Consider the following 25,054-nt stretch of genomic DNA (forward strand, 5'->3'; position numbering starts at 1 on the left):
ACAATTTAGTGTCTCCAATTCACCTCATTTGCATGTCTTTGGACTGTGGGAGGAAACAAGAGCACCCAAAGGAAACCCATGCAGACACGGGCAGAACATGCAAACTCCGCACTGAAAGGACCCGGACCGCCCCACCCGGGGATCGAACCTGCAGTAAGTAAGTTGAGGACTGAGAATTTTTGAAAACCCCGAGTAAAAATGCTATTGGCAGTTGTAGCCTAGCGGTTAAGGAACTGTACTGGTAATCGAAAGGTCGCTGATTTAAGCCCCACCACTGCCAGGTTGCCACTGTTGGGCCCTTGAGCAAGGCCCTTAACCTTCAATTGCTTAGACAATATAAACTATTTAGCGTCTGCAAAATGCCAAAAATGTAAATCTATTGCACTTTGCTCAAAACAAAAGTGTGCAGATTAATCTGTTTGCGTGAATCAATACATGTTTAAGGAATCATTAAAAAGTAGTTACCTTACTTTTTTTTCCAAATGTGAAAAGCTCTGAGTTGTAAGTCTCATATTAGGCTTTTAACACTGACTTCCAGCAGAGACTAAAACATTACATAGGTCTATATGTTTTTACAATTGTGACAATAATGCTGCTGCCTTCGTTTGTTACAAAAACACGTACTATAGCTTTAATAATGACATTGTACTTCCACTATTCTCACCTCAGATACTTTCTCTGGGCCCCCGAATTTATCAATGAGCTCATCCAGTGTGTTTAGAGGTAGTTCTTTCCCAAGCTCAGAGATTTTAGTAAGGAGGTCCTGCTTCATCTTCTCCAAACGAGCTAATAATAAAACGTGAAAGTTTAGTTCCAAAACAGTTAAAATACAGAACATTTCCTTCTTTAAAACCCCACAAGATCTGAAGTTTACCAGCATCACAGTTGGTCTGTGTTACGAAGACGACATCATCGCTGTTGTCCTGTAATGAATCAGGAGAAGAGTTGGAGTCGCTGTCCACTCCGTCAGACTCTGTGCTGCTGTCATCACTGACCGTAATGACAGATTTGGCATCTGCACCTTGTTTTGGGTATTTCGACTGTCTGCCCCTGGTTTTTCCTACACCGTACAAGCACGCAGATGAATCATTAACATCAGACACTTATTTATATAGAAAAATTAAATAGTCTGACCAAATATTGAATGTAGACACAAACAAACACACACACACACACACACACACACACACACAGAGGCCCAAAAATGTATACAGATTTCAATAAAAGAAAAACCTGTATAAAAGTAATCATCAAGGGATGAATATTTCATGACTGAACATCATACTAAACATGGCATTAAATAATTACACGCATTATAAGTATATGCACTTACAGTATATTTATGTGTGTGTGTGTAGACTTCATCATGTGTATCACTGTTATATTGTAAATGTAGAGATAAAGCTGAGATGTACTTTAATTAGCAAAACATTTTATTTGCATTCCTACGTTTTCTCTTGTTCGCCGCCCCTTTTTCTCTCCGCTGTCTTTCGGAAGGGAAGTGCTTCTGAACCAGGGACTGAAACACACCCCTACAGGCACAAAAGAAAACTGTAAATAACTTACTGCACTAAATAGCCACCACCTTACTGCTGATCTCACAGCTTCGTAATGAATAATGGAAGCTTTATCGACCACAAAGATTTTAAAGATAAAATCTCAGGAAATCAGAGACTTTACCCAGTTCCAGACTGTCAGACTGTCTTTATAAGCACGCTTAGGCTTTCATTCACAAACAGAAAACAGCAGGTCATAAAAAGACCTACACATAGACATGCTGAAAGGTCGTACTCACTCAGCGGCGGACACAAATTTGTCCAAGTGTCCTTCGTTCTCATCAAGGACTTCTCGCGTTCGAGCTTCACCTGTCGACTGCAGCCCGATAACAACACACTGTAATGACACAAAACAAAAAGGTGAGGCGTAGCAGTGATTATAGACACAAATCACAGATGATCTGTGCTGATTGGTCTTTGAAATTTTGGCACTTGACTCAACAGTGAACTGTGCAAGGGGGCATAATCTTACAAATATATTACACCTCTAAATCTAATGTCAGAAATCCCAGGATCAAATCCCACACCAGTTGAATCTGAGAGTGACTAAACTAAGTAAATGAATGAGGAATTCAAAAGCTCAGCAGAACCATGTGGAAAGGAGCTTAAGCAGTGTTGCAATCGTGAAAGCCTTGAGCAGCCTGGCAGAGACGTAACTGTGTTTTTTTTCTCACTTCAATAACAGGAAAGCATTTGTTTTCAGTGCTGGTCCCAAGCCCGGATAAAATCAGAAGGGTTGCATCAGGAAGGGCATCCAGCATACTATTCCAGATCATGTATACAGACCAGAAATATCCTCTTAAAAAAGAATCTGATATAGAATCTGGTGCTTTAGACTACAGAAACACAACTGATGTGATGGTCTTACCTTGCCAGCCCCCAGCTCTTTCTTGGCCAGCTCTACCAGACAGCGCACCTTGGAGGCAATGCAGAGGTATTTGAAAAAGCGCTGATGGGAGGACCAGAACTGACCCCACAGAGGCTTTTTGGACACCATCCCCAGCAAATCAGCCGCCTGGGTGAACACAGCCAATGCCTCTGCCCACTGAAGGAACACAGAAAGGGTCAATCTCCATTTTTAAATGCGCTCATCTCAACTAACGATTTGGTTACACTACTCAAATATACTGTATCATTACAGTTGTACATTTTACATTTACATTTACATTTTCAGCATTTAGCAGACGCCTTTATCCAAAGCGACTTACATTACAGTTACAGTATACAGTCTGAGCAACTGAGGGTTAAGGGCCTTGCTCAAGGGCCCAAGAGCAGCAACCTAGCATGGTGGGGCTTGACACCAGCAACCTTTGGATTACTAGTCCTGTGCCTTAACCACTAGGCTACGGCTTGCCCTAATATTGAAGACACCTGGTGCCACACTCTACATTTACATTTTCAGCATTTCAGCATTACATTTTCCAAAGCGACTTACACAATGAGCAACTGAGGGTTAAGGGCCTTGCTCAGGGACCCAACAGTGGCAACTTGGTGGTGGCGGGGCTTGAACCGGCAACCTTCTGTTTACTAGTCCAGTACCTTAACCACCGAGCTATCACTGCCCTCATTTTAACATTTTAAACAATGTTATACATCTATTTTATATGAAGTATGCAGTAATATAAAATGCCATATACCATCATTGAATTTGGCTATAAAGCTTACATGCCAGGTAGTTACTTTTTGAATAAGTCTGGACTGATATACCAATAAGGGCAGTGTTAGCTCATAGGTTAAGTTACTGGACTATTGATGAGATGGTTGCTGTTTAAGCCTCACAAACTTCAAGTGTCCACAGTGTGGCCCTTGAACAAGGCCCTTAATCCTCAACTGTGTCTGCTAAATGGAGTATATTAAAGAGTAATTAAAGAGGTTTTTTAAAACATGGCTGTTTTGTGGTGCTCACCAGTTTAGCAGCTTTGTTGTAGACGAGTGTAAAGTCAGGGTCCAGGCTGATCTCCTCGATGCGGAACGACACCCCTGAGAAGCTCAGCTGTCGAGCAATGTACATTCCACTGACCTTCATATCCATGGCCACAATCTCCATGGCACCTACACCTCTATCGAACCGAGCGCACCACCGATCAGAACCATTTTTCATACAAGCCTACAGAATCTACCAACCATGTTCCTTCTACAAACCTCTTTTCTATGGCGTGGAGAAAGTCCTCGAATGTCTTAAATGGTGTTCCTAGTCCCCAGATCCCCAGCCGGCTCATGTAAATCATGTTCTTCGGCTCAGAGGCACCTAAAGAAAAAGAATATATAAAATTTTCGTATTATCATTGCCTTGTAGCACCAGGATCTTGAGAACTTGGGTCCAATCTATGCCTCTGGTCTATAGTTAGAAGTGAGTGGATAGGTAAGTAAGCAATGAAAAAAATAAAGAGTAATCCTTATCTGATGGAAAACTGACCTGTGGCACTGGCGTACACCACCCTGGCCCAAGGAAGCTTGTTCTGCAGGTCCAGCACAGCTTTTCCCATTTTGGTGGACGTGGCATTCTTAGCTTTGTGGCATTCGTCAAATATAATCTATAGCACACTGTAGTTAAGGTCAACAATAATAAAAAATCAGCTTAGTTTACACCAGTCCACTTTAAATATTTACACTTGCAAAGTACGCTAGCCCACTACCACTAAGATGATAGAATCAGGGGTTGAAATCTTAGTAGTGCTATCAACTGGTAGGTCATCTGCACAGACATGATCAAGACATGTCAAGACCTAGCCATTGGTAAGCTCTCTATGGTGGTCCCAAGCCCAAAATAAAAATGGGGTGGGGGTGGGGGAAGGGGGGGGGGGGGGGGGGGGGGTCAGGAAGAGCATCTGGTGTAAAATCTGGCCTAAGTCGGCTGTGAAGACCCGAAAATATTTTAATACAACCACACGGGTAAATGGGTAAAGGATACGACTCCATCAAAGTCAGGCCCACACCAATCCAAAATCTGCTCGAGTCTGGTACGACGCTGGCCTCCCGCTTGGCTCTCACCAATCAGAGCTGAGTAGGTTGCAAACAGGACACCTTCTGAGGTAGCTGTGTCTCCATACTTTATCTGGAAATACATTTTTATTAAGACTTGAGTAGCAATGTGGGAATTCCTAAAATCTAACAAAGATCTTAGAGGGTTGCTTATTAATGTTAATGATGTTTGTAGATATTGTTTGTACCCTTACCTTATTCAAGGCATGAACCTGAATATTAGCACCAATGTCATGCAGATCTCTTTCAGAATCATATTTGAGGTCATTGGAGACACTGAACCTAAAAGAATCAGAGGATTAATTAAAAATGGAACAAAACACTTAGTGCTTTGCTTTGTGTGATTGTCGAAGCTGCTTTGCCATAATTGATGGAACCATGAATTTTGCTCTCTATTAAAAATCCTGAAGGAAACGGTCTGCCTGTCATTTAGTGTGTGATCTAAAGCTTACACACATTTAGGTTGTACAGCAGGACAATGATCTAAAGCACACAAGCAAGGCCACCTCTGAATGGCTCAACAGAAACAAAGATTTTAGAGTGGCCAAGTCAAATTTCTGAACTGAATTCCTTTGGGATGCTGTGGCAAGACCTTAAACGAGCAGTTAAAGCTCGAAAACCCTCCAATGTGGTGGATTAAAACACGGGCTAAGTTATTGTAAATGTGTCAATGCAGTAGTTACTGCCAAGGGTGGCACAACCAGTTATTAGGTTTAGGGGGCAATTATTTTTTCACATAGATGATAAATGTTTACATGTGTTGTCTTATATCAAATTTAGTTGGAAGATCTAAAACTAAAATTTAAAGGTGACATTAACAAAAATTCACTTAAAAAAATCACAACTTTTTACTCCTGTAGCTAAAGAGTAAATAGTTTCTTGTTTCTGACAAATATACACTTAAGTTAAACATGGGCTTGCACGATAATTAAAAAATCAGGCAGTAGACTGCAGAGATTCCCACTTTCTCTCAGACTCACCACAGTGCTTTCTTTCTTTCCTTCAGGTAGTTTTCTAGAATGATGCCCGCCACCGTACGGCCCTTGCCCACTCCAGCTCCATCTCCTATAAGGAAACCTGCTCTCTGGTTGTTCTGCAGGATCACCTCATGTTGCTACAATGAAAAAGCGTCCATCATTTTTTAGGAGAAATGTGTTTTTATATACAGGGGTTGGACAAAATAACTGAAACACCTGGTTTTAGACCACAATAATTTATTAGTATGGTGTAGGGCCTCCTTTTGCGGCCAATACAGTGTCAATTCGTCTTGGAAATGACATATACAAGTCCTGCACAGTGGTCAGAGGGATTTTAAGCCATTCTTCTTGCAGGATAGTGGCCAGGTCACTACGTGATGCTGGTGGAGGAAAACGTTTCCTGACTCGCTTCTCCAAAACACCCCAAAGTGGCTCAATAATATTTAGATCTGGTGACTGTGCAGGCCATGGGAGATGTTCAACTTCACTTTCATGTTCATCAAACCAATCTTTCACCAGTCTTGCTGTGTGTATTGGTGCATTGTCATCCTGATACACGGCACCGCCATTGGATGCACATGGTCCTCCAGAATGGTTCGGTAGTCCTTGGCAGTGACGCGCCCATCTAGCACAAGTATTGGGCCAAGGGAATGCCATGATATGGCAGCCCAAACCATCACTGATCCACCCCCATGCTTCACTCTGGGCATGCAACAGTCTGGGTGGTACGCTTCTTTGGGGCTTCTCCACACCGTAACTCTCCCGGATGTGGGGAAAACAGTAAAGGTGGACTCATTAGAGAACAATACATGTTTCACATTGTCCACAGCCCAAGATTTGCGCTCCTTGCACCATTGAAACCGACGTTTGGCATTGGCACGAGTGACCAAAGGTTTGGCTATAGCAGCCCGGCCGTGTATATTGACCCTGTGGAGCTCCCGACGGACAGTTCTGGTGGAAACAGGAGAGTTGAGGTGCACATTTAATTCTGCCGTGATTTGGGCAGCCGTGGTTTTATGTTTTTTGGATACAATCCGGGTTAGCACCCGAACATCCCTTTCAGACAGCTTCCTCTTGCGTCCACAGTTAATCCTGTTGGATGTGGTTTGTCCTTCTTGGTGGTATGCTGACATTACCCTGGATACCGTGGCTCTTGATACATCACAAAGACTTGCTGTCTTGGTCACAGATGCGCCAGCAAGACGTGCACCAACAATTTGTCCTCTTTTGAACTCTGGTATGTCACCCATAATGTTGTGTGCATTGCAATATTTTGAGCAAAACTGTGCTCTTACCCTGCTAATTGAACCTTCACACTCTGCTCTTACTGGTGCAATGTGCAATTAATGAAGATTGGCCACCAGACTGGTCCAATTTAGCCATGAAACCTACCACACTAAAATGACAGGTGTTTCAGTTATTTTGTCCAACCCCTGTATATATATGTTTTGCTTAACTCTAAAGTGTAGTGGAGTTTGAAATAAATTAAATTTCCTGTTTAGTTAATAGAATCAATTATGATCTGTGGTGTGTCTGCATTACTGCACAGTTCATGTGTTCAGGTTCATCACAGTGTATCAGAGTGTACATACTTGGCAGGCGTAGACGATGGCCTCCAGCTGCAGGGCAGAGAGCACTGCACTGTTGATGATGGACTCTGGAATTGTGAGGGTGTAGGTGATGTCAGGAGGAGGAACACTGGACAGAGTGTTGGTCTCTACTACTCGGTCAGGATGGGAGCTCCCTATAGTGGCTGGTGAAGGGAAGACGGGGAGAAATGGAAACAAGGTTTACACAGATAATTCATTAAATAACTTACAGTAAACATGCAGTTTAATTTGTTAATAAAAATAAAGACAAAAAGTTGTATCAGTGACATTTTGTAAATGAATACAAAGAATAAAATACACATGTACGAACTATTTGAGAGGATTTCAATGTTGTCTTTGAATTTCCATGATTCTGAAACTGGTTTCTCTGTGATTAAATGACTGGAACACATGCCCATAGATGGGGGATAATGGAGATCAGTGCGTGACTCTATGTGCACGATACAGATCCTTGTATGAACACGTCATGTACAGATAAAATGAAGCGTTTAGAGAAGCTACTGCACATGTGTCGGAGGGGGCGTGTGTTAGTCACGGCCCTCCTCAGTCAGCAGTGGAGGTCAGCAACAGCAGAGGAAGACTGGGAGATGAACTCATATGCCTAAAATCTTATTAGTTTATATATGTGATGGCTCAGCTGGTGGGTACTGGACTATATTTCCTACCATAAACAAACTGACACTAATGGTTGCAGCAAGGTTTTAGCAAAAATATAAAAAAGAACTCCCAAAATAAACACTGTGTCTAAAAAAAAAAAAACCTGGGCTTATCTTTAGCTTACATTTAGAAGGTTTATAGTCAGCATAGGTATCGACATGACCCAACTCCTCAGTCTCCTCTTCCTCTACCTCCTCCTCCTCCTCTTGTTTTACCTGGGAACTCTATCACATACAGACAGATAGAGGAACAGATAATAAGAGAATTACAGACACACAGCACAGAAAAATCAGGACTTTTATTAATCTCATAAACAAGCTAAAAGAAAAAGTGAAAGCAAATATATATAAAAGCAACACTAAAATTTTACCAGTCATATTAATAATAAAGTCAGGTGATTTAAAGGTGCAACAGAAAAATAGACACGTTTTTATATGTACAAGCCTAGTTGATGTAAAAGTCAATTGTGGCTGGTGGTTGAAACCTGCCAGCCGTGGACTTGTGCAGCATGAGCTGCAGTTTGAAAAGTCTATTTGAGATTATTTAGGCTTGCTTAGCTCTTTAGCGGCATATTAGTCCGGTAGTTTTTGTACAAAGCTTTATTAAACTTTGGACACAGAGCTTGTACTGTTTTAACAAATACACCTCAGCTGATTTGTTGGCTGAACTATCACTTTAATCAGAGCTTCTATTTAAAAGTTAAAGAAGGGATCTTATATTTAAAAGGTAAAGAAGGGATCTTATATTTATAGGTTAAAGAATGGATCTTACATTTAAAAGGCAAAGAAGGGATCAGGGATTTTATATTTAAAAGGTAAAGAGGGGATCTTACATTTAAAAGGTAAAGAAGGGATCTTATATTTAAAGGTAAAGAAGGGATCTTCTATTTAAAAGGTAAAGAAGGGATCTTCTATTTACAAGGTAAAGAAGGGATCTTATATTTAACAGGTAAAGAAGGGATCTTCTATTTAAAAGTTAAAGAAGGGATCTTCTATTTAAAAGGTAAAGAAGGGATCTTATATTTAAAAGGTAAAGAAGGGATCTTATATTTAAAAGGTAAAGAAGGGATCTATTTAAAAGGTAAATAAGGGATCTTATATTTAAAAGGTAAAGAAGGGATCTTATATTTAAAAGGTAAAGAAGAGATCTTATATTTAAAAGGTAAAGAAGGGATCAGGGATCTTATAATTAAAAGGTAAAGAAGGGATCTTCTATTTAAAAGGTAAAGAAGGGATATTCTATTTAAAAGGTAAAGAAGGGATATTATATTTAAAAGGTAAAAAAGGGATCTTATATTTAAAAGGTAAAGAAGGGATCATGGATCTTATAATTAAAAGGTAAAGATGGGATCTTATAATTAAAGGTTTAAGAAGGTAAAGAAGAGATCTTATAATTAAAAGGTAAAGAAGGGATCTTATAATTAAAGGTTAAAGAAGGTAAAGAAGGGATCTCATAATTAAAAAGTAAAGAAGGGATCTTATATTTAAAAGTTAAGGAAGGGATCTTATATTGAATTATATTGAACATTTATTAGAATTTGTTGTTAGATGGACAGTGAGAAACTACCTGTTTGCTTCCCAGGGTTGGAGTGCTGATTATAGCAGTGAAATCCTCCAAACTGCTTAAACCCTTGAACCGGTTGGAATTCTGCAGAAAGGAAAAAAGAAGCAAACAATAGTGAAAGTAAATCAACAGAAAATCAGATGTGAGAGCGCTGAGTTACAGGCTCACATCTCTCACACCAGCAACACAAAACAAAACGAGAGAATTCAGGCGTAGGAGTGCAACAAAGAATATCAGAATTCGGAGGAAACTGGTGGTTGCTTTGTTCAGTGTCCACGTGTGGGTGGGGACATGTTCAAATGACTCTTACCTCCGGATTCTGTGCTGGTGTGTTGATGTCCCATATGGTGGGTACAGTTGCCAAGCTTTCAGGCAACAGCAACGATGAATCTACATACTCAGAGAAGGAGTCAGGAGGAGAGAAGAGAGATGTGTTGGACAGATCGTCTAAACATGAGAGGTCCTACAGAGAGAGGAGGAGAAAAACAGAATGATACAGAAATAGTTAGACAGACAGAGAGACAGACAGCAAATGCATGTTAATAAAATGTTAGACAAAACTTCAACAGATTTCATAATCCATAAACATTACATCATCAATAGTTTATAAAAGGATCTAGTAGTACCAGAAACGTTTCAACCCCCTGTATACAATTTTAAAAATGGAAGCACCTTGATACTGAGCTGGTACCCTAAAGGGTGCAGCTTATTTACACCTGGTTTGTACATTTGTAACAGTAAACTGCATTTAAATTAATTAAGGTCCAACAGTGCATAAAGTACCTACCATCCTTGAGGAAACCACCCAGCAACACAACAGGTACCTCATTAAAACAATACAGTTCAAATAAATGTGAAGTTTAAACAGGTGCTTTCCAATGTTTTGTACAATAGTTAAGCAGTGTTTACACCTACAAGAAAGGATGTGAGAAAGCCAGCAGCAAAACAACTCTGAGAGTCAAACAGTAAACCTATTTCTGCAATAGGAATTTTAAAGATTTAACTCATTTCTAAGTGGGTAGCACTGTCGCCTCAAAGCAAGAAGGTCCTGGGTTCGATCCCCAGGTGGGGCGGTCCGGGTCCTTTCAGTGTGGAGTTTGCATGTTCTCACCATGTCTGCGTGGGTTTACTCCGGGTGCTCCGGTTTCCTCCCACGGTCCCAAAGACATGCAAGTGAGGTGAATTGGAGATACAAAATTGTCCTGGCTTTCGGAAAGGTTGTGGGTGCGGCTGTGCTTCATTTTAATAAAATGAATAGGCAAACATGTCTCATGTCTGGCTCCAGGGGACTAGGCTAATCGTTTCTCCAACAGTAAGGTGGTACCAGGACAAATTCTTTAAAACCGCCTCATGCTTCATGTTATTTAAAAAACATTTTCTATTGTCTGTTTTTAGTTACATTTCCTCTGTATTAGTATTTTAGATTCTTCACCTAAGCATGACATGCCTGCTTTATCCAGTATTTGCTGTTGAAAGTCTGCGATTTTCAGCACTCAGATCTGTAGATCTAGCGCAGCGCATTGGCCTAACATGCTGGCACAGAACTGCAAAGTGTTCGTACACAGCCACCAACCTGGCCTCCACACAAACAACACTAACGCTGTCCATATTTGAGGGAGGGAAAGGTCGGACGACATGTCTTCCCACTGCCACTGCGATACGCAATCTCACATGATGCTTAGGGTGGCTCTACATACCGATACCGGTATGTGTGGTAACCAAACAATGGTAGATGATAAAAAGCGGCGTCAGATTAGACACATATTGGACAGGGAGGGTGGTGAACTGGCTGCCCGTAATCGGTGGTTGTGCAAATGACAAAAAAATTCACAATCAAGAACTGAAAATAACTAGACTAAGAGATAAAGTGGAAACTGTCTGCAAACAGTCAAGCTGAAATCATGAAATAATTCCTAGCTGAGGTCATTTTTATTTGTGCTATTTGAGCCGAAGAGGAAGGACTGGTCATGCTGTTTCTCAGATCTGAACCGTGATTTGAAGGATGCTATCATTATTGCCGTCTCCCCACTGAAATAGATCGGAGCGTGGTCTTGTATGGCTGGAATTAACTGCCCAAGGGTTTTGCAAATACGGCTTCCGACTAAACAGACTTTACTAGAAGAACTTTGGTGGTAGTTATTTAAGGCAAATGGATTTAAAATGTAATTATGAATGACTGGATCACCCGTAGAGCCGTAAATGCCAGGTAGGCCTGTCATGGTAACTGTAATACCATAAAATTTCAGTTATGAGAAGTTATTCTGTAATCCACTTTCCTATAAGCGTCATTTTTGACCGTTAATAAACTTATTGAGCAGTGAAATACGATCAGCTTCAACAGAATGCGAACCTCTTTCATTCCACACAGGACACACAACAGGCTTCTGATAAGAACTATATTAGTACAGAAAGTAAGATTTGTAAAAAATATGCATGGAAAGTATGACAATACAGTATCTCAGGAAAATAAATACTGTGATACAGTAGTATGTTCTTTGGACTTGCTGTGACTATAAATAATAAAAAAACACCTTAAAACACAAAACCCAAATGCCAAGGAATTTTCCAGCACCGAGGTAACCTGACAGACGTCATCAGCATTACACCACAACACAAAGAAACAAACTCATTCACATTGTTCTGTTTTTTTTTCAGCGCCGGAGATGAAACAGTTCATTCAGGTCAGCGATGATGAGTCTGCGACTAGCACAGCCGCTAATTAAAAGCCTTTTTTTCTTTTTTTTTTAGCCTGGTGTAATCTAGCAGCAGCAGCCAGCGAAGAGCATATTTTAAGCTTCAATTCAGCACTAAATCATTCACAAATGGTGAGAGCACTGAAACAGACCGTACAGAGACGAGCTATAACGTCATGTCTGATCAGCTCCTGTTCTCATTCTTTTAAAGAACTGAAAACAGGAAGATTGTAGTGATAATCTCCAGACACAAAAAACCACTGGACCCACTGTAACAATCTGGGAACTTCCTCGTACTTTACTACATTAAAAAAACTAACTACTCAGTTTTTAAATAAAGTTGGAAGAGTTGATTTTACCTGTTTGCTTTAGAGTAGAAAGCAACATTTTTGCCACCCACTGAACAGAAAGGAGATCTAATGCAGCGTGCTGGACATAAGAGCAAGATACACCGACCAGACATAACATTATGACCACTGACAGGTGAAGTGAATGACACTGATTATCTCTTTATCACGGCACCTGTTAGTGCATGTGTAAGTGAAAATTTTATCCCCAAAGTTGATGTTAGAAGCAGGAAAAATGGGCGAGCGTAAGGATTTGAGCAAGTTTGACAAGGGACTGGATCAGAGCATCTCCAAAACTGCACCTCTTGTGGAGTGTGTCCCAGTCTGCTGTGGTCAGTATCTATCAAAAGTGGTCCAAGGTAGGAACAGTGGTGAACCGGCGACAGGGTCATGGGCGGCCAAGGCTCATTGATGCACGTAGGGAGCAAAGGCTGGCCCGTGTGGTCCGATCCAACAGATGAGCTTCTGTAGCTCAAACTGCTGAAGAAGTTCATGCTGGTTCTGATAGAAAGGTGTCAGAATACACAGTGCTGCACAGTTGCACAGCAAAGTTACACATGGTAGTTTTGGTAGCAAAAAGGGGACCATCACAATATTAGGAAAGTGGTCATAATGTTATGCCTAGTCGGTGTAAATGAGCTTGAGTTGTTCTGTGAAATGACGTAATAATTATAACAGGCTTTTACCACTACGTGTGAAGCAGAGAATTATACTTGGTGACCCCCAGAGCTGAGTTTCAATAAATGGCTGAAATAAACGGACCCCTGGAGGTAGTCCACTCCTCTCAGTCAGATAACACGTTAAAACTGACAGTTTTGGTGTAAAGAGCAGCTCCACAGGAACTGGAGCATCAGCAGGAAATAAGTGGTGCATTTGGAGGCATCACAGCGGGGAACCTGTAAAAGCTAATCTCTGAGAAGTTCTTAACATTTCCACAGAGAACCTGAACAGCCCAGGCATGTTATTTTTATTAAGCTAAAAAATTACATTCAGCCCAAGTTACTCAATGCAGCGCTGACTTAAGCAACACCAGCTTGTTTGTGTATGCACATGCTTCTTGTTTTTATTCCAGGAAGAGAACAATTGGGTAAGACACTTAAGAACATGGTCACATGTGAACATGTTTATGTGATCAACTATCCACTTACTAAATAAATGTTCATTAAAAACATCCCCATCCCGAAAAAAAACACCCTGACATTTTAGAAAAGGCTTAAAGATACTGTGCAGTTTTACAGGCACTATAGTGTATGACTGACTACATTTCCCAGACCACCTTGCACTGCTTGGCTGAGGCATTGAGGTATACAGTGCACGGTTCACAAACATTTAATCTCAATTTTCTTAATATTGTACAAATACCCATATACATTTATAATCCGTACAGTTGTTTTATCTTTAAACGACATTGTGATGATGTGATGGTGAGGAGTGAGTTTGGTTGGTGGCTTGGTTGCTGTGTTTTGGTCTAGTTTGTGAGGAAAATGTCACTGTTCTTCAGGTAGAACAAAATAGACTAGAAAAGATTTAATATTAAAAGTATATAATGCATCACACGCCGATGGGGCACAACATTATGACCACCTTCCTAATATTGTGTTGGTCCCCCTTTTGCAGCCCCATATGCAACAAACTGTGATGCCCTGTGTATTCTGACACCTTTCTATAAGAACCAGCACTAACTTCTTCAGCAATCTGAGCTACAGTAGCTCGTCTGTTGGATCGGACCACACGGGCCAGCCGTTCCTTCCTTGGATCATTTTTGATAGATACTGACCACTGCAGACCGGGAACACCCCACAAGAGCTGCGGTTTTGGGGATGCTCTGACTGTCGTCTAGTCATCACAATTTGGCCCTCGTCAAACTCATTTTTCCTGCTTCTAACATCAACTTTGAGGATAAAATGTTCACGTGCTGCCTAATATATCCCCCCCACTAACAGGTGCCAGGATGTAGAGATAATCAGTGTTATTCACTTCACCTGTCAGTGCTCATAATGTTATGCCTGGTCGGTGTATGTTTTACTTCTCTACAGCTGGTTCAGTGCATCTTTTTCCTGTTATACTACATTTACATTTTCTGCATTTAGTGGACGCTTTTATTCAAAAGCGACTTACTGTACTGTGACAGTATATTGTCTAAGCAATTGAGGGTTAAGGTCCTTGCTCAAGGGCCCAACAGTGGTAACTTGGCAGTGGTGGGGCTTGAACCAGTGACCTTTTGATTACTAGTCCAGTACCTTAAGGCTGCAACTGCTGATTAAATTCTTCATACATGATGAGCGTAACGAAGCACTTTATGTCAAGCTGATAATATCAAAAATTTCAAGTAGTTGAGGCAGACGGGCTGGAAAAAAGGCTACCGTGCGTCTAAGGCATCCTGAGAAAGTGCTTCTTTTAACCTATATTGAAATAAATTACATCTGAGGATTGAATTGAACAACATATGGGATCAGATACAGAGCCAGGGTTGCACGAGTACTTACTGTTAGATCAGTGACCTTCACTTTTGCAATACATGAACTGAGGAGACCATAAAAGAAACTATTCACAGCCGAAGTGTTAAACAGTTGCATTATCTGCAGCAGGGGCATTTTATTAAAAATTAATTACATGTAACCTGCATGTAATTGCTTCAACAACTACGTTGTTCTGCATAACCTGCAGCTCAAGACTTATGTTGAATAATTTTCCCAGTTAGGATTCAAAAGCATAACAGTCTCAATAGAGGATGCATCTGATTACAGGGTGAAGAACATTTTCATTAACGGCATTTATCCAAAGCGACTTACAGTACTGTGACATTAAACAGTCTAAGCAATTAAGGGTTAAGGGCCTTGCTCAAGGACCCAACAGTGGCAACCTGGCAGTAGTGGGGCTTAAACCAGCAACATTTGGATTACTAGTCTAGTACCTTAACCACTAGGCCACAACAGTCCCTACTCCCTACATACATGCTGCATTTTTCTGCTCTGTGTCAGATTTTTTTAATCCACAGCTAAGCTGGTGTGACTTTTAATAACAAACACTGATCATATTCAGATGGAGTCCTGTATCAATGAAAGCATTATTGTCAAGTCCGTATAAAGTTGTATTCATTTTTATTATTTAATAATCAGCAGCTTTGTTAAAGCTTTGATGATTTATCTGTACCAATAAAGAATAAATAGAAGTAAAACATTCTCTGCTGAATAAATGAATGCCTTTATTGTCATTGTATAAAAAATACAACAATATTTTCTGAGCAACTCCTTGGAAAAAAGTACACACTACAATACTACTACTGCTGTTATCCCCATCTGGGGATCATGTACTTTAACCCGTCTGGTAACGCGATCTATCAGTCACTTAGAAAAACAGAAAGTCACATGTTCCAACAGAACAAATTTGGCAGTTAATGGGTTAAGAGACAGTGGCAGCCTAGTGGGTAGGGCTTTGGACTATAAACTAGAAGGTTGAGAGTTCGAATCCCAGCTCTGCCATGCAGCTACTGTTGGGCCCTTAAGCAAGGCCCTTAACCCTCTCTGCTTCAGGGGCGACGTATGATGGCTGACTCTGTGCTCTGACCCCAGCTTCCAAACAAACTGGCATATGCGAGAAAATTTTTTTGTTGTACTGTATGTCTGTATATGTATATATGAGAAATAAATCTATTCTAAAATAAATCTGATTCTTCTATTCTAAAAGTATATAAAGAAAAGTATAAAATATATGTGTGTAGTTATTTCCCATGTACAAATAACAGCGAGTTCTGAAGATCCAGTCTGGGCATGGACAGACCAGTTATTTTTTGGTAATTATTTTTTACTGGCAGTCACATTTCTATTATTAGATGATGGTATGTTTTGTATAGCCCAGCCCTAGATGATATTTTTAGTCATTTATAAGAAATGATTTTTGGTTTAGATAGAGTCCGTAATGGGTTCAAATCTGGACGAGTGTTTTCTATTTAGGATCTACGGCATGATTTTTAACCTCTCACAGGACAAGCAGCAGTTACAGAGACAGTTAAAGTCAGTATTACACAGTCAGACACAACATGCCAGTGAAACTCTGTTTCACGTTTAAGACTGTAGTTGCGTAAATGACAATCTGCACGTGTTGCTCTGTGGTCTAATGATTCTGTGTCCATTCACAGCCTGTTCCTCTTCCACTTCATATTCTACTGTCCATTATTGCTTAAACAAGCACTTTTGCGTTTCCCAGCAGCATGCTGAAAAACCACACATGACCATATTTAGATCGTGTTTTCACAATTCTTTAGACCTGATACGATCAAAAACAGTTTTTTTCCTTGGTTGTTACTGAAACAGGTCAGTTCACTACAGATGCTGGGAAGTTCGTTTGGTTTTCTTGCTGTGCTAAGACAATCTAAAACCACTGAGTCTGGTCAGCGAAGGGTGTAATGAAAATCTAAAGAAAAGCTAAAAATCTGTTTGAAGCTCCTACTGTTGCAAAACAGTAGCAGGACATGTGATACAGATACCTGCAATAGAAGACAGAACAACATTGCATATGGCAAATGTTCACATATTGGGCACTTAAGTCCATCAGTAGTGGTCCGAACACTATCTGCAAAAGCAGATGTGGAATACACCAAGAGAACGGTACAGGCCTGCTTTTTGACAAATACATTAAAGAGGTTTGGTAGCCCTGTTATGCTGTAGGGGCAGCTGCTGTTCACAAAGTTTGGTTACCACACCAAACTGTGTGTCCAGATAAATTGATTCAACTTTGTGGACAACGTTTTTGTGTTTGATCACCTGATCAATATGATTGAACATTTCTAACCTGATGGAAGTTAGCTCTACATTCACATGCCTATAGAATGATGCTGAACTATTAATATCTAAATGTTAATGTTAATCTACTGTAAATCTAAAATGGTTTAAGCTACCAGATCTAAATCCTCTGTCAGATCAGATTTAAAGGAATTTACATGTGAAGTTGTATGTGAATAACTCCAATATGGATACCATTCTAATATTAATTATGAATAACAATAGATATTGCAAAACCCAAGGCAGAAATATGCTGCTGCTTTGGTATTTCGGTTTGTACTCCTAGTTTTCTGAAGCTAGCTGTTGTGATTTGCAATGCCGTTCCACTTCTAGTCCGGATTTAAGAGGAGTAGCTGTGGCAGTTCTAGCCTAGTGGTTAAGGTGCTGGACTAGTAAGCAGAACTGCCAGGTTGCCACTGTTGGGCCTTTGAGCAAGGCCGTTAACCCTGAATTGCTTGAACTGTATACTGTTAGTAGCTTTGGATGTAAATGAGTAACTCCTCCAGACAAACCACACACACACACACACGCAGTAACAGTTCCACCAGGCTTCACGATGAGGAACTAAAGAGCAGCAGAACATCCAGCTCAGAGAAAGCTCTGCGACTGCTGTCTGACTCTACATCTCTTCGTTTGGTCCTCAACCACAGGAATGAAGCGTGGGCTTTCAGGACAGCTGAACTACAGAAGTCTTTTACAGCTGAGCCAGCACACAGGGAATCCCCTAATATTCCAGATCAACCAAAAAAATCTGCCTTTTCCATATTTATAATGAAAACAAAGAGCTAAATGCAGCACTAAGAGCCTGAGAAAAACAAGTTCTTAAGCTGGTCAGATACATGCGCATGAACTCGCATTTCCTCCCTTAATGTGAGCATAAATATAAGAAATAATGAGACAACTTCAAAACTTTAAAATGGATAAACAAAATACCAAAGCAACAAATGAGCAATAAAAAAGATCTGATAGTGGGCAGATAAAATTCTCTTCCTTGTCAACATTGATTTCTTTTTTCCTTTTCGGAAACATACATTTGTTTTTACACCGGATGCCCTTCCTGACACAACTCTCCTTATTTTTTTTCGGGTTAGGGATCAGTACTGAGAGCTCACTAAAAATGTCTAGCTGTATGATTTAGGATAGCCAGTTATCGCTGGGATCCAGAGTCAGGGGTATGTCCAGGGTGTGTTGCTGCAAAAGCACCCAGTGATTCCAAAGAAAACAGACCCAACACAACCCTGACCAGGATAAAGCGTTGGTAAAACACTCACTCACTCACTCAGTCAAATTCTTAACCACTATCCAATGTAGGGTTGCAGGGGGATGCTGGAGCCTATCCCAGCTTTTCAATGGGCGCAAGGCACACAGTAACACCATGGACGGGGCGCCAGTCCATCGCAGGGCAGACAAACATACACACACACACTCATACACACACCCATTCACCTATAGGGCAATTCAGTGTTTCCAATTAACCTGACTGCATGTTTTTGGACTGTGGGAGGAAACCGGAGCTCCTTGAGGAAACCCACACAGACACGGGAGAACATACAAACTCCACACAGAAAAGATCCAGACCGCCCCACCTGTGGAACATTTACTTAATGTTCACTTATTTGTAAACTTAGCTTGGCTCACTACCAAGTAAACTTCAAAACTGTAAGAAAGCCAAAACGAATGATCACTGCTCACATAATAAACTGCAGCTACAGGAATCTACGCTACAGTCTAAGTATGTGATTTTAAAAAGCCGATGCTCTGACCAGATCCCAACTGCACAACTAATTGCATAAACAAACTGCTTGTACTTACTTCTACAGTTTCTATATCTATATTAATATCAATAGTGTAATGCTACCTGGTTTTGAGATGTGCAAACATGTTTAAATACGCTGTGATTGGATCTGAGTGTAAGAACAAACATCTTCTACAGCTACGCCATTCCACTAAAACAGTGAGGTTGTGACCCAGAACACATAATGAACTGAAGTGTGATGTTGGTTTTGATTAATACTAAAAGAAGAAGGAAACTATGTCAGCCCGTAACAGCTCAGTATCGAGTCATTATCTGATGAAACGTCCATCAGGCTCTGATCTATGAATGACACGACACTAATTTATATCCGGATGCATCTATATACTAGCAGTATTGGAATCGGCTTGACTTGAGCTCACTGAAAATGTGTATGTGTATATAGCTGTATGATTTAGGATAGCCAGTTATCGCTGGGATCCAGAGTCAGAGGTGTGTCCAGGGTGTGTTACTGCAAAGCACCCAGTGATTCCAAAGAAAACGTACCCAACACAACCCTGACCAGGATTGCTCAGTAGTGGCTTGTATGTAAAATATGTTACAGTCTGATCCAATGATGCTTTTTATTTAGTTTTTGCTGTTAATTAAAGTGACATAGATGTAACAAAGGACACCAGTGTCATAAAGCACCAGGGAAGCACATTACTGTCAGGCCTGCAATGCTGCTAAGAAGTCAGCTTGGTTACGGCATGATCCTTTAATCAGCTGATTTTATCCTCGGTTAGTGTTCAGTAAAGGAAGGAATTGTGTTTTATTAAATTATATACTTAATAATGTTTGAATTGCACATAGCACAAATACAGCTCTTTGTTTGTGTGGGTGTGTATTGCACAGAACTTCACCCTTTTACTGACACTGTATCTATAAAAGCATTCACATACTGATATTAAGGTTAATCATGATAGTTGCCACACCTAGCAATCGAGTTCAGCTTTTATCTTAGCAAATGAATGACTCCTTTCGGCTCTTGTTACAGGTCGGCACAGCAGATCAATAATCGGTATAATTGATTTGGCACAGATGTTATACCAGACGCCCTTTTTTATTTTATTTAGGGGGCAGCTGTAGTTTTACTTAAGTTAAGGTACTGGACTAGCAATCAGAAGGTTGCAGGTTCAGGCCCCTCAAGCTAAAAGTTTCCACTGTTGGACCCCTGAGCAAGGTTCTTAACCCTCAATTGCTTGCATTGTATTCAATCACACTTATAAGTAGCTTTGAATAAAGGCGTCTGCTAAATGTTGCAAATGTAAATGTACTGTGATCCACCAGTCTCCACTGGAGAAAAGCTTTGGATCCTGGATGTAGTTCTGTTTTAATAACTGCTATGACATCTCTGTTTGCCTTAGAACCGGTCTAGTGTAAATCTGCTGTGCATCAGTGCAGACAGTTAAACTGCCGAGTCTGACTAAAGCAATATCCGGAGGACTGACTGACTAACCAGGTCTTACATTTACATTTTCTGCATTTAGCAGAAGCTTTTTATCCAAAGTGACTAACAGTACGGTGACAGTATATGGCAACCTGGCAGTGGTGAGGCTTAAATCAGCAACCGTTTGATTATTAGTCCACTACCTTAACCGCTAGGCTACAACTGCCCTAAACTGCAGGGAGGTAGTTTAGGGCAGGAAGGTATTATGTCTGTGTGAGGTACAGCATGGGTACGAAAAAGCAAACATACACTGGTTTTACACTGGTAAGTTCTGGCACTGATGCACTGTGGCAAGAGGAAGGAACGAAGGTGGGCTTCACTTACCGAAAACCCCCCCAGCACGTCCCACCCAAAGCCACCAAGAATAAATCATACCCTGCACTGCTAAGCAGGAAGATGAGTGAAGCATGAGCTGTGCTTGCAGGTGCAGGTATACGAACGAGAAAAGCTAACGTCTACATCTAAATGTCAGCAAACGACTGACGCTAATCCTCTGTGAAATGATGTCTCGTTATTACAACAAAGGGTCAGGTTACAGCACAGAGCTAAACACTTACTGCCAAACGACCAGTGACGGGAAAACAGCTGCTGAATAACAGCTGTCAGCATTGCGCTATCACAGCTAGAGCTTCCTGACGCTCTTTAAACCAAGTTACCTCAACAGGACGCTCAATACCTGATTAAAAAAATAGGTTTTTAAGCAAAAAGCAGAAAAAGCACAAAAACTAAATATAATTTTAAGAGTTAATATAAGAAAGAAACAAAAAAGGAAAGAAATAAAAAAGATGAGAAAAAAATAGAAATAATAACAAAAAACTCAAATAAAATATGAAAGAGAAGAGAGAAAGCAGGAAAAAATAAATAAACGAATAAAAATACATTGTGAGCTACATACTAGTAATAAATGACAAATAACGATCATAATAGCAGCTTAAAATTGTTTCTTTACTTTTTTCCTTTTTCATTTTTTATAGCCTAGTGGTTAAGGTACTGGTCTAGTAATTGAAAGATCACTGGTTCAAGTCCCACTACTGCCAGGTTGCCGAAAATGTAAATATTTTTATTTCTCTGTGCATAAACGTAGCTTTTAGTTCCACACATGCTATAGTCACAGTTGGGCAGTTGTAGCCTAGCGGTTAAGGTACTGGACTAGCAATCAGAATGTCGCTGGTTCAAGCCCCACCACTGCCAGGTTGCTGCTGTTGGGCCCTTAGGCAAGGTCCTTAACCCTCAATTGCTCAGACTGTCTACAGTCACAATACTGTAAGTCGCTGTGGACAAAGGGGTCTGCTAAATGCCGAAAATGTAAATGTAAATGTAGTCACAACACAAAAGCTGCAACAAGTTAAACAAATCAAATTAAAGCTGCAGTGTGTCATTTCATAAACGAGAAATAAAAAATATTATTGAGCAGGTTATAAGGTGCTTGGGTGGCACAGCAGTAAAACAGCCCACAGTGCCCATGATTGGAAACCTCTTGGTAAAAGAATGTCTAAAGAGCTTCAACGTGGGGAGGTGCACTTGTCAGTGAGGTCTCAGTGTTGGTCCCAAACCCGTATCAGAAAATAAGGAGAGTTGCATCAGTAAGAGCATCAGTATTAAAACTGTTTCAAATCATGTTTGTGGACCAGAACGATAAGAGGTGGGGAGCCATAAATACAGAAGCAGCCTAAAAAAGGTTAAAAAAGGCTTCTGTAATAAAGAAAAGAGTATGTGAATTGCTGCAGGGAGCCTTAAAAAGCTTGCAATAATAAATCTAATTCAGAGCTGCAAGGTCAGATTTGAAAGTCATTTGTATTACAACTGTTAAAAAATACAAATAAAAAAGAAGAGCTTTTACCTGCATGTTATTTATTTGTCATCTAACAATATAACACACGTGTCTAATAATCTTATAGTCGTAGTTTTGCAGTAACAGTAACCTTTACTTTGAAATCGGTAACAAAATTGTGGTTCATTTAAGGATAAGCATGTTAAACATAAACAATTCAATGTGATTTTGTCCCTCAGTTTATTATTTAACCCATTCAGCTCTGTAGAAAGGGCGGCACGGTGGCTAAGTGGGTAGCACTCGCCTCACAGCATGAAGGTCCTGGGTTCAATCCCCAGGCGGCACGGTCCGAGTCCTTTCTGTGTGGAGTTTGCATGTTCTCCCCGTGTCTGCGTGGGTTTCCTCCGGGAGCTCCGGTTTCCTCCCACAGTCCAAAAACATGTAGTCAGGTTAATTGGAGACACTAAATTGCCCTATAGGTGAATGGGTGTGTGTATGTATTTGTGTCTGCCCTGCGATGGACTGGCGCCCCGTCCAGGGTGTTACTGTGTGCCTTGCGCCCATTGAAAAGCTGGGATAGGCTCCAGCATCCCCCCCCGCCCCTGAAGCAGTTAAGACAGTGAGTAAGTGAGTGAGTTCTATAGAAGTGAAACAATGCCAGGATGTATTTTTATGCCTGTGTTAGAGCTAAACTGATTTTTCTCTTACATTTCCAGACTAAGAACATCAGCTTTGATCACTTTTAATCATGCGTAGTCACAAAGACTTACAGGATGTATCACCGTACAAACATTCACGCTCTGATAGTTTTCTAAGTATGTTTGCATAAATCATATGGTTAATAAAGATTTATTTTTAGTTAAATGGAAGTATTTGTCAGTTTATTCACAAATAAAGCAGAATAACTTCATCAGCAGAGCTTCCTGAAGTGCTTTACATCACGCTACAGTAACACGTGGAGGTAAAACCTGATTTACTGACTTTTAAACGAAACAAAGAAACAAAGAACCAGAACAAGAGACACAATCAAAGAAAACAACGAGAAGAATGCTAAAGCACGTTACTCCAGTACAAACCACAGGTGTCTGTATTCATGTGCTCCTCACTGCACTTTACATCACTCTCTTCCAGTAAAGCACGCACCCTTACCATTCAGCCTCAGGACGAAAATAGACCCGTTTGCCCAGCGTTTACTGACAGGTCGCTATTTTTTCCTTTCTGAGGAATCTATTGTCTATACAGAGGACCTTCTATCTGCAGACGCACTGCACAGAAACAGATTAAGTGAAGATGAATATCTGAACAAAGTAATCCAATAAAACTACGTCACTTTCGACTGGGATTTATAAAATCCACCAGATATTCAGTGTTTCCATTATTTACCAGTCAGTCAAGAGGAACCATGACTGGAAGAAGAATTCAAGCTCGCTGAACTTTCTGGAGTTCACAGACAGAGAATTGTCTGGCAACTTATTATCTTCATTAATTACATCTGACCACACATGATTAAATCATCTAACAATCAAACTTAATCAAACGTTTCTCATACAAAATACATGAAGTTTTAATTCAAATACGAAGCCTGTCAACCAGCCAGTAGTGAATCCAAGAAGCACCTCCTTTCTTCACTTACTGGAACTCAGCAGCAACGGCAGCTATCTGTCAAACTGATTACCAACATGCAGAGGCCTGACAATCAATAGTGTTTATTAGCTTAAAAATATATAGTGTCAGCATATTCATGTTCTGCACATGCAATACTTACAATACAGACTAAATATTAAATACTTTTTCTCCAAAACAACAATAAAATGCAATGTCTGACTTTAATAATGATTGGCACTGCTGGTAAGGTAAAGTTAAAACCTAAAGCTAAACACTAAATAATCAAAGGAACTGTTGTGTCTTTTATAACCGTAAAAAACATTTTATTATGATATCTACTAGCTGAAAAAAGCAACTTTGCTTAGAAGCATCTCTGCAAATATTAGTTTTGTGAATTTTCCGGGGGAAACACATTAGCACGCCCTGCAGGGACAAACATCTGCACATTTCAGTTTACAACATCGTATACAAAACTGAGCAAGAATAAAAAAATCTGTACTAAAACGTGCAAATAAAAAAGTCAAATTCAAGTTTGTTTCTAGAACACGACCTGTTGGCTTCTTACTTTAAAACAATCAAGGGATTTGACTGGTGGTGTCCACCAAAGATCTGAATATGATAAATAAGTCCTCCAGAATCAGTGTTTATTGTTTTTTGAACACTATAACTTCAAATGCATGCAGTCTGAAATCAATTTGGGGGGAAAATGATCCATATTAACAAACTTGCAACAATTTTAAGGTGTTTTCTGACAGAAGTGGAAAATCTCCCTGTGAACTGTGTAACGCAGCATTTTGCACCAGTGACCCTGTGTCATAAAGCATCTGATTCATCAATTGTTAACATAATCGATTCATTTAATAGATTTAACTGTATAGAAAAAATCAACTAACACAAAAACAGAATGTTTGTACCTTCGAATGATATTTTTTGGATTTTAAGGTTTTGAAATGCCACTTAACACAAATCGGGATGTTTTGAGGACCTGTGTGATTCGTCCAGTTCGCTTCAATTTCTTAAGTTATTCCACTGTGTTAAAGTTTTATTTGAATATAAAATTCATGATTTATGTGACACTGCAGCTGTTATTTATTTCATCCAAATGTCTGATATTAATCTTTATTAAACATTTAAATCAAATGTTTAAGTTTCCGGTTGATTTATTAGCAGCAATGAGTAAATTAAAGTGTAGTCAAAGTTTTAAAAACACTTTCCATCTACACCAAAACAAAACCCAAAATGAGACACATAAATATACTTCGTAAACAAT

The 25,054-nt window shown here is 40.1% G+C and overlaps 1 protein-coding gene across 1 annotated transcript in view; it reads right to left on the reverse strand.

Annotated features, from left to right (window-relative positions):
• Window positions 1–25,054, reverse strand: part of sbno2b (strawberry notch homolog 2b) — a 72,881-nt gene that overhangs the window by 13,887 nt on the left and 33,940 nt on the right. The window contains exons 5-19 of the mRNA XM_063012450.1: window positions 9,656–9,808; window positions 9,349–9,429; window positions 7,907–8,006; window positions 7,108–7,268; window positions 5,519–5,652; window positions 4,733–4,820; window positions 4,468–4,611; window positions 3,973–4,090; window positions 3,699–3,804; window positions 3,463–3,616; window positions 2,425–2,601; window positions 1,796–1,893; window positions 1,450–1,532; window positions 875–1,060; window positions 665–786 (exon numbers count right to left, since the gene is read on the reverse strand). Coding sequence (XP_062868520.1) covers window positions 665–786; window positions 875–1,060; window positions 1,450–1,532; window positions 1,796–1,893; window positions 2,425–2,601; window positions 3,463–3,616; window positions 3,699–3,804; window positions 3,973–4,090; window positions 4,468–4,611; window positions 4,733–4,820; window positions 5,519–5,652; window positions 7,108–7,268; window positions 7,907–8,006; window positions 9,349–9,429; window positions 9,656–9,808 — 1,905 coding nt within the window. The remainder of the gene's footprint in view (window positions 1–664; window positions 787–874; window positions 1,061–1,449; window positions 1,533–1,795; window positions 1,894–2,424; window positions 2,602–3,462; window positions 3,617–3,698; window positions 3,805–3,972; window positions 4,091–4,467; window positions 4,612–4,732; window positions 4,821–5,518; window positions 5,653–7,107; window positions 7,269–7,906; window positions 8,007–9,348; window positions 9,430–9,655; window positions 9,809–25,054) is intronic.

The sequence above is a fragment of the Trichomycterus rosablanca genome, chromosome 17, assembly GCF_030014385.1.
Source record: "Trichomycterus rosablanca isolate fTriRos1 chromosome 17, fTriRos1.hap1, whole genome shotgun sequence".
Lineage (NCBI taxonomy): Eukaryota > Metazoa > Chordata > Actinopteri > Siluriformes > Trichomycteridae > Trichomycterus > Trichomycterus rosablanca.